General features: G+C 42.6%; 1 protein-coding gene across 3 annotated transcripts in view; it reads right to left on the bottom strand.

Moving 5' to 3' along the window:
- Positions 1 to 13,485, bottom strand: part of fnip1 (folliculin interacting protein 1) — a 32,257-nt gene that overhangs the window by 10,460 nt on the left and 8,312 nt on the right. For 2 of the 3 annotated variants that reach the window (XM_020611965.1, XM_020611966.1), the window contains exons 3-11: positions 9,582 to 9,719; positions 9,317 to 9,417; positions 8,932 to 9,006; positions 8,542 to 8,633; positions 7,613 to 7,696; positions 5,258 to 5,329; positions 3,647 to 3,782; positions 2,389 to 2,590; positions 1,870 to 1,955 (exon numbers count right to left, since the gene is read on the bottom strand). In XM_020611965.1, the coding sequence (XP_020467621.1) occupies positions 1,870 to 1,955; positions 2,389 to 2,590; positions 3,647 to 3,782; positions 5,258 to 5,329; positions 7,613 to 7,696; positions 8,542 to 8,633; positions 8,932 to 9,006; positions 9,317 to 9,417; positions 9,582 to 9,719 (986 nt within the window). The remainder of the gene's footprint in view (positions 1 to 1,869; positions 1,956 to 2,388; positions 2,591 to 3,646; positions 3,783 to 5,257; positions 5,330 to 7,612; positions 7,697 to 8,541; positions 8,634 to 8,931; positions 9,007 to 9,316; positions 9,418 to 9,581; positions 9,720 to 13,485) is intronic. The other variant, XM_020611967.1, reaches the window with a different exon arrangement.

Below are 13,485 nucleotides of genomic sequence, written 5' to 3'. Positions count from 1 at the left end.
CATATGACTGCAGCAATGGGTGGACTTCAGACTGGGAGCTACCTGCCAATGTGCTTATGGCAAGTGAAACTAGTGGTGGAGAAGGACATGTATGCACGTACATACAGCTTGTGAGTACAAAACAAAGCATCATACTAATAAACACGTCTCACTCAGACACATGTACACACACAATTTTGGAACTTCATCTGCACAGATAGATCATTTCATATTTCATGCCATCACAAAAAGGCAACATCATTGGATCCGTTTTTTTCTAAAAAGCATCCTCTTTACATGGCAGTTGTGGTGCAGTGCAACCAAAGCCCCAAAGCAAAAACTCCCAGAATGCATTTCATTTACAATGCAACATAAACCATAGGGTTGGCTCAAGACAGTCATGGTCCAAAGTGTTTCTCCTTTCTTTTATCAACATATTTCAACATTACTAATCCATCTGCCATAATTACTTAAAGAAATAAAAACAGGAACACATGAGGAGGGACAGAGTCTGTTAGCATCACACTATCCTCAGTATTTATTTATTAATGACTGCTGTGACACCTCAGCTCACTGCATCAGTAACTAGAGCAGAATAACACAGTCCCCCCCACTTCACCTCTGTTATTTTCAGGTCTCATGAATTCACCTCATAGAACAGACATTAAACCCTCACTGACAGATATCACATAGCCTTTTCTAGGCTTTCTCATGCTCCGTTATCACTTCATCAGCAAAAAGTATTTGCTTCAGTTGTTTATCTTAGTCATTTGAACAAGGCTTTGTTTTAGGATACGTTTATGACAGTGATACATCAGCACAGTGTGACCACCACCTAGTCAACTTAAGAGATAGCAAATGTCAGAGACGTTGTCTTGTAAATCACCTTGACAGATGCGACATGCAGGCCACAGCCACTGGTAAACCACAGCTGCTACCAGCAAAAACACAGCTTGATACACTTTTATGCTTAGAATGAAAAGCATGTGTCAAATACTTCTCAGGTTATTAAAGTTACTCAACTGTTAGCACCATTGTATGAGTATCACAGGATAAATATGGGCACTTGATGACCTACTTCAAGGAGCATTAAGACCTCACTACTCATATATGGAGCTATCATTCTACAAGAACATGCTTAGGATGAAAAGTAGTTTAGATATGGAGGAACCTTTAGGGCGTAAAACAGGAAACCAGTCATGTGAAAAGCTGTTTCACTGCAAGATACTGATATAAAGATATGCTGCGATTCTGATGAGCACTACTTTGGAACAAGAAAAACACATTAGTAATAGAAATAACAAAATGAATTGAGAAGATATGACAGGAAGCTGTGTTTTTCCTCTATAGGGTGCGAAAATGTCATGCTTATTTTCTTTCCCCAGTGTAGCACCTACCTGCCTTCTAGGCAGAGCAAAGTTTTTAGGCCCTTTACCTCTTTTTTCTGTCACACCTGTCTTTCCTGCCACCTCTCGTGATGACACTATCACTGAACAGCAAACAAAATCCTGTGATCCAGTTTTCCTATGTGCAGTAAAGCCTGGCACAGAACACGCCCTTGTGTCAGATTTCATAGTGCACAGACCTATAACTCAAATAGCTGTTATGTCCTGTCGGTGTCATGTCAGCTTCCTGGAAACAAATTTTAAATGCCACATCCTTCCAAAGTCTCTCCAGAGGAGACCTTGCTATGCACATCATTCTAGTTTTTCCTACACTGTAGGCAAACAGGGTTTATAAAGAATGTGACTTGCCCATGTTAAAAAACAAAAACACTACAATGTTGTATGGTGCTTTCAACAATAGCATCAGTCATATTTACAAGTTTCGTCTTGAGAAAAATGAAGTGTGTAAGAATATAATCTTTATCAATGCGAGTTCTTGCCCAACCTGAACTCGTTGAGTCCGTCCACCATTCGACTGTAAGCCAAGGCCCTCTGGCTGGCATCAACTGACCGCCGACTCATCTTCATAGCCTGGAGAGTGAAACAACACACACATGCTTTGAGATATTTGGCACTGAGGCTGAAAATGCTCTAGGAAAGGTGGAACAAGAAGTCTATGAAGGAGAAGTTGGGGCCAGAAGGGAAGCTGGTAAAACTGGCAGTCACCCGGAGCTCTGACAGCGCTAACAGCAGACACCAGTAAACAGATCTAGAGATATACAAGGTATGGCCACTGACCTATCAACCTGACAGCAACTCTGCTCATTGCAGCAGTAACGGGTGTAAGGGTTTTTTTGCGTTCTATTCATGTCTTGCTGGATTTCACTGACAAGCTCACAGTGTCAAACAGGGAGGAGATCACCACATCAAAACACTGATGTTAAAGTAAATAAAACACTGAGGTTGTGAAAGAAACACAAAAGGGAAATCAAGCACATCATATATTTGGTCTATATTAATTCACCTGCTCGATGGCGCTCTTGAGTTTATTCATGTGGCTTTCAAAGAGAGGGAAGTGGGAGAAAAAGAAATCCTGGAAGCGGTCGCTCTCCTCCGGGTTGGGTGACAACACGAAGATGACACCGATAGCGATCTTCTTCTTCCGAGCCACACCGAGGCTCGGGCCTCCGCTTTCGTCAGACATGTTGAAGCTCTCCTCTGCCGACCTGATCAGATAGGGTACACAGGGAAGGGGTAGGGGGGGTGAATAAAGCTATATCTCACATAACAGCTTGTTAGTATACTATTCACGTCTTCCTTGTACTTTTTAGTAAATATTCTACAGCCAACTAACATTTTACATGTTTCAGCAACGGAGAAAGAAAACACACAAGTAAATCTATTGAGCAAAGAAAACCAGTGAAGAGACTTTTGATCCTATATTGTTGTTGTTCTTGCAGCTATAAACAAGATGCTCTGGTGCTCCTGAACAGGAGTGCCTGAAAGATTAGAGCACTCCGGGGCTGACAGCTGCGTTTACTGTGACACAGCATCCTGTCTAGTCACAGCACTGTGTGTATTTGTTTGTGAGCAATTATTAGCACATAGCATCAGTGCGTATCACTCCCCCAGCTGTCTGCTGGATTGTGAGGAAGTCCTAGTAGGACAAACTTTACAAAAGCCCAAAAGAGGCCGGACCAGGGAAAAACAGCGGAGAAGCAGTGGTGACTGGGAGAGAGTGAGTGTGTGGGAAGCTGTGAGGAAGATCTTAAACTATTGACCTCTCTCTCCCAAGTATCATTTTAACTACTCCTAATGTGTGTGTGTTTTAGAGATGAAACAAAAATTGATAAGCCAATTGAAAATGAATAAACTAGCTCCTTAATTAAATTTTTGATAACCTAATAACTTAAGTAATTTTTCAAGACAAACACCAAAAATTCATTTGAATTGTTTTTGCTTTTCTGCGCTGTGCCTGTTTAAATCTTTAAATTAAATATCTTCATTTTGTCTGGCCAGACAAATTAACACATGTGGGCTTAAGCCAAGTGTGACATGCATTTTTTTGGGTACCATTTTGTAACATTTTTTGACTAACTGATTAATTAATCAAGAAAATAACTAACAATGAAAATAAGCCCTAGTGTGTTTGTGCGTCAGCCAAAGAACAACTTATCTGTTTAGTCAACAACATGCAAGTTTGTTTTGTTTTACACTTTGCCTTTCTGTCATTTCTTTCTATTTGGATCCAGTGTATGTGTGCACGTGTACGTGTGTCTCACCATCGAGGGAACACGCCATTCTCTAGACTTGTGGTTTGGCTGCGGAGCCATCGGCGCTGGTAGCTGGATGCACAGCTGCTGGTGAGAGAGGAGCCCGGAGATGGGAAGGGAGTGATCAACAGGCTGCTCAGAGAAGCTAAAGGGGGGTGAGAAGAAGAAGAGAGAAAATAGAGAACAGTTAAGGAAACCAAGAGGAGGAGGAGAAGAATAGAAAGAAGCAGGGACAGAAGGAGGGAACGTAGGTGACAAGAGAATAGGACAAGAGTGAGTCAGAGAACAAGCATGTAGGATTACTCATTCTGAACGACACACACACTAACACACATAGCTCGACAGAGATCTAGAGGACAATAACCGTTCTTAGTGAAACAAATAAAGAACCTAAAAAAGGGCAAACTAATACAACACACAAAACCACATCCAAACACACCAAATGCAGACCCCAGTTACTGAACTGCTTTAATCTGAGATCTAATATCATCCTGAAAGTCATGTCGCAGTTGTCAGACTAACTGGCTTTACACCAGGCTGCTGGGATAATGGCAATCTACACACAAACATACACACAAGCCCTGAAAGACAGACAGCTTGGTGAGGTGTGTGAACAAGTATGTATATGAGAAGAGAAAACTGTGCTAGTGAGTTGAAGACAGAACAGAGTAGGTAGGTGTGAGGACATTGTGTTACAGAGGGACATGTAGTGTGTACATGTCTGTCAGTAAGATAAAGAGCTCTCCAGTCCAAACGCAGAGGGGAGGTGGAGAATGTGCAGATGAGAGGATGAGGCTTGAATTAGAAGCTCATTTTCTAGTAGCAGGTTTTGAGAGCTGCTATATTTATTCTCTGCATGTGATCCGGGTTTGAGCAGAAACCACCGCTCCCCTCATACAAGCCATGCCAGGGGGGCATGGTGGTGCTCGTAGAGGGGGGCTAGTAGGAAGAGAAGAGGGGGGGTGGGGGTCGGTTTCCCTTGCACAGTGTTTTCTGATCCTTAGGGCCGTGTTAACACCTCCACACTGTCTTCAACTCCTGCATCACCTTCTTTCGTTCTGGTCTTAGGTCCAAAGAACTGAACGACTGGCAGCGGAGGGAAGTCTGGCTTTGATTCTAACACTCCGTGTCTCACCTTTCTCAGTATCTCTTTCCAATCAGCTGTACAGACAGTACAGGATGATTTTAAATGAATGAAAAATGGTATGCATGTGTGTACGCAGCACAGTAGTGATGTCACAGCATAAGCACAACCTGTTCAAGTGACCGGTGCTTGTATAACTGTTTATACAACTGAACAGTGAGGTTAAAGCAGGTCAACAAGACTGACACAGGAAGTGCTTGAAATAAATAAACTCATTAGCTGCACCACTCACATTTTGGCCTGTCCAGACGATGAGAACCAGGTATCAAAACCCTTTATGTGAACCTACAGTGTGTTTGAAGTGAAAAGAAGATGACGACCTTTCTGAAGTGTAATGGCCTGATACCTTCCTGACTTACACCTCCTAGGTCTGGACAAAAATAAATGTGAACCCCATTCAAAGTTCAGCTGTAAGACTGAAAGCTGCACTGAGTGTAGGCCAATCCAGGCTTTAGCTTGCAGTGTTATTAACCTACCTGATCTGGCGATGCCGCTGTCCCTCTCGTCATACATCCCTCGGCCAGGCATGTCCATGGGGTGACTGTGGCCTAGAGGGAGAAAGAAGGAAGGTGGAGATGTGGGGCAGAGAGAAGAGAAAGGGGCCAAAGACAGATGGATGACATGAAGAGAGAGAAGAGGAAATCAAGAGAAGATGTGTTTAAGATAAAGAGAAAGAAGTGAAGCAAACAATACAAAGAAGGAAGTGAGAGGGATGGAGAAAAAAAAAACAACCTGTGAGAAACAGACCAACGTGATCAGCCAAATGGAGCACCAGGCATGCTGAAGATGCTCTTGTCACCACCATGTAAGGGCCTTAAAGTACTCTTCTACTTCACAGCAAACACAGGGACTAATGATTGTGGCTGCTTCACATCAGCAGCATCCATGTGAAGCTAGGCAACAACAAAACCAATTCCATTTTGTCCCCAAAAAAGCAATAAATGTGGCACTTGCATTTAGAAGGAAAACTATCGGGTTTCTCTTGCTGCTGCTTGACCAAAATACATAGAGTAGAGATATGGCTGAAAGTGTTTTAAATGGCTGTTTAATGTAGCAGTAAAATATAGAAAACAGAATAAACAAGGTTTGGTGGCTTATTCAAGGCAACTGTCACCATTAAACTATAAACCACACAACTCCTACACCACTCCTACATACTGTGTGGTGTTTCTGTCTGATTCTCACACTGTTAGTGCACCCTTTGTTTTGCAACACCAAAACAGGAAGTGTCACAACAAATAAGGCAACCCATACTGATGGCTGTAATAGGTGCTTGTTCACTGACCCACTCACTGTCACCATCTCCAGCTATAGCTTTGGTACAACTTTCTACAAGAGATACCACAGTATGGAAACCCCTGAGCCTGTCCGCTTCCTCTCAGGTGTCCACACACTTTGGGGTGAAATAAGAAAAAGCTGGTGCATCTTACAACAAATGCATGAAAACAACAAATGCAGCATTTGAAGGTGCAATCGAAAGTGTAGCTCTGGTTGAGATGATTAACGAGCAAGTCAACGTGAGCTTTTCGGCAAAAAGCATCTCAGTGGTTTTGTGAGTATGCGCACGCAAATGTCACACCAAAAACACTATCAGAAGAGAATTCGCTCAGTTTCTTTACAGCGATAATACATGGGCAAGGCTTTAACAAATACAGCCTGCAGAAGATATGCAGGAGTGTTCTACTATCTGTATGAAAACAAATGCTGATAGCACCAGGCCCTGTGCTGTAAGGAACAAGTAGCTCTATTTTAAGCATATTTCAATGGCAGAGATCAATGAAGGAAGGTTCCCCTGTTTGGCTCCCTTACTATGCACATTTCAGGAAGTTTGATTGTGCCTGAAATATCACTCATTTAAATACTGGCTGAGAAAAGAAAGCAGAAGAGTAGCTAACGTTTTGTTTTCCTTCAGTAACTACTGCCAGGGTGCCTTGAACAAGGCACGTCACCATGAGCTGCTCAGTAGCACCCAGCTCTGAAGCTGGCTGTGTAACTAACTACATGGGTGTGAGTGAGACTCTTATGTGTACGAGTTTGTTACTGGATCATTAAAGGTTTACGAGGGGACATAAAATGTACTATAGTCCACTAAATATTATGTCGGCAGAGTACTGGGGATGTCGGTCAGGTTAAAATGCACATAAGCCTAAAATCATTGCCCACGTATCACAGACACTGTCAAAGACAAGTTAGTAAGCACGCTGTGAGTGAAGAACACAAAGATAAAGAAGAGAGGGAACTACTAAAACTTTAGCTACAGCCCCCAACACCAGTGAGCGCCCATGCACACCATTTCTATAAGCGTAATGCAGCTGCCGGCCCTGGGTCAGAAGGTACTGGTAAATATATTTTATGATTTGTTAAGACAAAATAAAGGAAAGGGAGGTTTCAGAAGGCATATGCATTCCCTGTGTGATTTAGTAGGTGTTTGTTTGCCTTCTTTAGGTTCACTGATAATTTTAGCTGAGCAGCATTTTTAAACCAAAGTCACATGCAGCTCATTTGAGAAATGCATTTTCACAGTTATTCAGTGTCAAATGGATTTGAATCCACAGATTTAAGGGAGAACTTAATCCTATTTTTGAAGAACATGTCAAAGATGTTTGATGTAACCACATGATCAATATTTCTGCAGCTACTATCTGACCCAGGTTCTTTGCAGACGTGCTGCAGTATTGCAAGCTCACAACTACTAACCACTAAAAGAATCACAGCACAGGCATGCAGTCGCTGAGAGTCAAGGCCTCTACAACCACTACTACTGTACCTACAGCCTACACACACGCATGCAACTGGCTCATATCAGTCATGGCCAGTTTTTAAGCGCCAACCTGAAAAGAAAGATGCGCTCTTGATGAGGCGCAGAGGGCCTTGTTCAGAGAAGGCCCGACGAGGGCTGCAGAGCTGAGAAAATCCTGCGCAGCACAAATGAATAAAAAGGAATGGAAAGGGGAAAGGACAAAAAATTATGAACCATGGTTAGTTAATGAACGAGGAGGAAAGCTGGCAACCTCCTGTCATCCGGCCATTGTGTGGTAAACAACTTAGATTTCAGGAGCTTTTCAATCCGGAACACAATTATGACCATCATGACAGAGAAAATACAGAAAAGGACAGAATTTGCCAACAGTTCTTTATATTCTTCTGTCTAATAGAAGCATTTCATCGTCTAAACTGATGCCAGACTTACATCATCATCAACGTCATGAACAGCAGAGATACCGATTCTGTGAATTTGGTCAGACAACTTGTGCTTGCAAGGTCAATTTAAAAGTTCTCCAACTGTTCTTGAGGTTAATGTAGGGTGGCAGCAAAACAGAGCTGTTGGCAGAGTCTCTCCAATCTGGTTTATATTCAAACAGGAATGTTAAAGGGACTGAAAGAGAAACAAATTCTGCTGCTTCCTTGCAGTTCTACCAACTTCAACTGTGTAATAAATGACAAAATGCCAGTTGTACTAACATGTTATACAGTCAAGTACTGCTATGTTATTTTTGTTATGAGGGACAGGTGAACACTGACACAGAGGTGACATTAAAAACCAAATAGATTTTCCAGTAAATTATGTGAAAATACTGCTAAAAATCATCTTTGCAATAATCCAGTACCTAAGTACCTACACTTAGTGTCTAACTGTGATCAAAAAGAAAAACATTTCACCCACTTTCTACTTACAATTCACAAATGAACTGAAAGAAAACAGGAGGATGACAGTGGTGACTATACAGGGTTTGGTGTGGCACTGGGTTTCTTTGGTTACCTATGTTCCCGAGAAGACTGTGGGGCCCAGTGTTTTGATCAGGCCTCAGGGTGTTGTTATCCTGTCCAATGAACTCCAGGCTGTCCTGTAACCTACAGGATGAAAGTATGCTTTTTGTTTACTTACTCTCAAAGCTGAATTCAATTACCTACATAATGTAGGAGCCTGCAGAGGGAGAGTGTTCAACTAAATAGAGAGGGGCAGAAAACAGACTAAAGAACCAGAGAAAGATGCAGAAACTGTATGCCTGGTTGGCAGGACTAGAGGACCATAACTGAGACAGATAGGGAGGGGGAGGAGGAGAGAAAGATGAGATGAGAGTGTATCTGGACTAGTTTATGGGAGAAGCTGCAGGAGGAATCAGTGAGACGTGTGTAAGCGTGTGCTTACGTGTTGAGACTGCCGTACGCACTGCCTCCCGTCCTGGCTGTGAAGACCTTACTCAGCATCAGCTGAGGTGGTGATCTGATATGACGATAGTATAAGGACAAAGGTCATTGGCATCTGTGCTCGGTTCATGTGCGTGTGTCTTTCACAGTCAAACACGTCTCTTCTTCTACCTCATCAATTCACAACTTCCCGTTTTTTCTTCACTTTCTCTCGTCTCTCCTTCACTTGTCCAAACTTTTATTGTTCCCATCATCCAATACTAATAACCAAGCAAATTATCTAAGCAAATCAGAAAAACTCCATGACAGATGCTATACCTCCATATTAAGGATGTTTTTGTCAGCTGAGAGAACATAGGACACTCATGCATCCCTGTTGTTCTTACCTGATTTGGTGGATTTTTAATGTGGAGCCTTTGTAGCTCATGGCCACAGAGCCAAACATCATTTCCCCCAACATTACCACATCAGACGAACCCCTCAAACCCTGGAGAAGAGAGAAGGAGAACAAACTTTTAATGGTGTTACCGTTAAAGGGCAAAAGCCTTCACAAGGTTAATGCTTGAGCTTTGCATGTATATGTTTATCTCCTTATGTGGATGTATGGGTATACATAGAACTGCAGACCAATTTTGCATGCATAAGTGTTACCTGGAAACGAAGACCCTGCTCCTTGGTTTCCTTGGTTTCTGAGGCGCAAGAGGAGGAGCTGTCCAGGGAACTGCTGCTCCCACCTGTAGAACGGAGCTGGCAGCATTTCCCGAACATCTTCACCTGGCCTTCAGTGGTCTGTGGGGAGGGCAGCAAAAACAGAAAACTGTAGGCTAAAGGCCCTGAACACAAGGTCATTTTACTCTGCACACGATTCAAGTTGCATCCGAAAATCACAATGCACTTAATTCATTTAAACGCACAATTCATATAGTTTGACCAGGCAGATTTTAGCTTGTAGATATGTGGGAACAGATAAGATGTTAAAGGGGTTTCAGCTATGGACGTCTCTGCTAGTATAAACATAATACTTCCCCTATAAAAAGTCACAGTTTCTGTCTAATTTCATCCATTCCTTATGAAACTAATTTCTTGATGCAAAAACATAAGCTGAATTGTTCACATCAACAGGCACAGAAACCTAATGCAGATGTACTTGTGTACACAGCAAACTAAAAGCAATGTGAGCGCGATTAGCCTGTGTCATGTGCCTTCTTAACTTGGCAGCCTATTCAAGAGGAATGCATTTGGTAGGGTGGGAACAGAAGGGGGAGGGTGTGTGTGTGTGTGTGTGTGTGTGTGTGTGTGTGTGTGTGTGTGTGTGTGTGCGTGCTTTTTAGCAAGGCTCTGGTAATGGCTCACTTGAAACCACTGTTGCTATCAATGTAAGAGAGAGGAAGAGAGAAAGGAGAAAACGAGAGAGACCAAGCAAAACAGACGAAGACAGATCACCGTGTTTGCTTCATTCTGCTCTTATAAAGTACATCTGTAAACACTGGAGATGTGCGCAACGTGCTGTACACATTTTCTACTCTCTCATTAATATTTTGGAACACAAACACACGTAGTTATGGTAATGAATCTACTCTGATTCTGAGAACGCCTGTGTTTCAGTGTGTACATGGGTGGAGCACAGTATGAAGTATGTACACAGAGGCCAGCAGCATGTGACTGCCAGTCATATGACTCTTTTGGGAACTCGTGAGCAAGCAGCACTGTACTCACGCCCTCCCTCCCTCCCTCCCTCCCTCCACCCATCTATTATTCCTGCAGCTTTCTCTCTCTCCTTTAATACATTGATTTCTTTTCTTTAGCAGATTAATCTCCTTCTCTGGCTCTCTCTACATTTGTTTTCTTGGCCAATCTTCACCCCTCCCTTTCTTCATTCTGAACTCTTTTGCACCCATCCCAGCTCTGTCCTGTCCTCGTTTCTCTATTCCTCATTCTCTTAGTCCCTCTGTGCTTTGCTTGTTCCTTCTGTTGATCTTTCTAAAATAAAGTCCTCTGAGTTGACAAAAAAAAAAAAAAAAACAGCTATCATGTGATAGATGTCACAAGGTAGCTGGCAAAGCCCCAATGGCCCAGGCAAAAGACATACACACCACATTAACGTCTCTTGTTGCACCTCCCTGCAGATTATCTTGTGGGTTTGTAAGAGTTCACTTCAAAGAAATATTATAGTGTGAGGCCTACACAAGCCTGTGGAACACCTACCTGAACCTGATCTACATAAAATCTTTTGGAGGGGGAAAAGAAAAATCAAAAAACAAAACGACATGACCGTAACACGTTGACGTGATCTCAAACACTAACATGCAGTCGACCCAAACACCAACAGCTGCATGATGTACTTGAATTTGACAATTAACAAGCAGCTGTGGTGGAAAGCAACAACAATTACAATAAGAAGAAGAAGAATTGTATTAATATTATCCTAAAAATGAATGTAAAGTCATAATAACTAAAATAATATATAAAAAACAAGTTTACATAAATAAACCAACTGGTGATAAAGAGAACAAAGACAATGTTGTAACCTGTTTGACATCTGAATCTAATTCATTTAACAGCATTCATCTTGAAGGCAACCGGTTGGTTGTCCATTCAGATACCAGATTTGACCCAAGCCAATTTGAATCAGCAGAATTTGGACCTAACCTGATTCAGGCCCTGAGTCGGGTCTCAGTACAAGTGAGCGGACCCATGAGGACCTCTAACATACACACATGCTGCAAAGCTTTTCTCCTTAAGGTTCTATATCTGGTAAATCCATGTGCTTTAGTTGAAAAGTGAAATCTACTGTACAGACCATCTGATTTCCAGTGGTAGGGTCACATCCAATAAGTCAGCCAGCATTTTCAGAGAAGGAGGGGAGAGAAGATTAGAAGTGGTAGATGGAGAGAAGGAGTTAGAGGCAAACTGAAAGGCACATAGGTAAAGAAAAAGAAAGGTAGAGAGTGAATTATAAAACATTAGCGAGATTATGTAGGCAAGCCCGAAGAAAACCAGACTAATATAAAGAAGCAGAAGACAATAATGGCGTGGTTATGCTCAGTGCACGTGCAAACTGTGATGTTGCCAGACAAAACCATTTATACTCGCACTTGATTGGCTGCAGACTTCTCCTAAACGAGTATCGCTGCTGAGAAAAACACAATCGACACTGTTGGAATAGCAATAGAACAAGTCATCTACAAAGTTCGTCCAATTCCTACTTGGCACAGGCAAAGTTACCAAAACTGGGAGGGTCGCAACCAACCAAAACAACATCAATACACACCACGCACCAGCAGCTGTGACGTCAGATATGGCACATGCCACTGGGCACATGGGCGGAAGTGCCGAGTAGAAACTAAGCAGGACTTTAAAGAGCGAGAGATTCAGGACAGACGGAAAGTTACTGGGGTCAGAGAAGGAGGCGAGAGCAGGCTTAAAAAATAAAAATTAAAAAAGGGTGTGAGACCACAGCAGAGAGATGAAACCAGAAGAGCGAGAGAAAGAGAAGAACGAGAAAGACAGACAGGCAAATGACACAGCTGTCATGTGAGGATGAAAGAATGCCGTTTGCACATGGGCCGTCAGCTGAGGCTATTATTATTGGAGATAAGTGCACCAGAACAAACTGGTCAGGGTTCGACAGGAACGCACAGCAGCCTTATGAAAATATGAGGCATGTTTTTCTAAATGAAAAGAGCAGCGATTGTGTGTCAGCATGTGGCGGGGGCTGTATGACAGAGGCCAAACGCACAACGGTGCTAGTCAAAACACATTATTCACCTGTCTGTCACTGTTACACACACACTGATTTATCAGTGCTGCCGTGGAGATCAGAGTCTCATGCCCTCAATCACCCTCCCAGAAGACCACCTTTCCCTAGAAAATTGACTGGAAGACTTGTTGACTTCCCATACAGAAAAAACTACAGCAAAAATGATTTAAATAAAACTTGATACATTTACAAATTCTCATATAACCGACAACCTAGCTTGGATTAAAAAGAAGAGCAAAAAGATTTTTCATTTCAACTTCACTGACCAATTATCACTTGTGCCCTTCTGTAATTCAGTACAAATCAAATGAATACACAGGGGCAGTAGCTCAGTGCAGAGTGCAGTGGCTAGCACTGCTGCCTCACAGCAAGGAGGGTCTGGGCTAGAACCTGCATGCCTCCTTGGGCCATTTATAGGGAACATGTCCATATACCCAGTTTCTGCTTATGTTTCCACTGCCCTTCGCCCACTTAGTTCTAGGAGCTAAATATCATCCACCTTAGGAGGAGTTACTAAAGTTAAGATCCAGGAACAACGGGTAGGCGGCGAGTGCTCGCAGGGCTATCGCCGTAAATGTTTAAATGTCAGCATCAGCACGTCACAGCTACTAGCATTTCAAGCATGGTTTGTGAACATACTCTTGGTTCTGAAGTAAAACAAGGACTTCAGCGAGTGGAACACAGGCAAAGCAGTGAAGACATCACTTTTCTGCAAGTTTGTGTTCTGCTTGTTCAACAGCTGTTTGATAAACTGCTCATACGGCCTAGTTAGTGCAGAGTTTGTTTCACTAACGA

The sequence above is a fragment of the Monopterus albus genome, unplaced genomic scaffold (assembly GCF_001952655.1).
Source record: "Monopterus albus unplaced genomic scaffold, M_albus_1.0 scaffold119.1, whole genome shotgun sequence".
NCBI lineage: Eukaryota > Metazoa > Chordata > Actinopteri > Synbranchiformes > Synbranchidae > Monopterus > Monopterus albus.
This window is presented reverse-complemented; position numbering and strand designations above follow the sequence as displayed.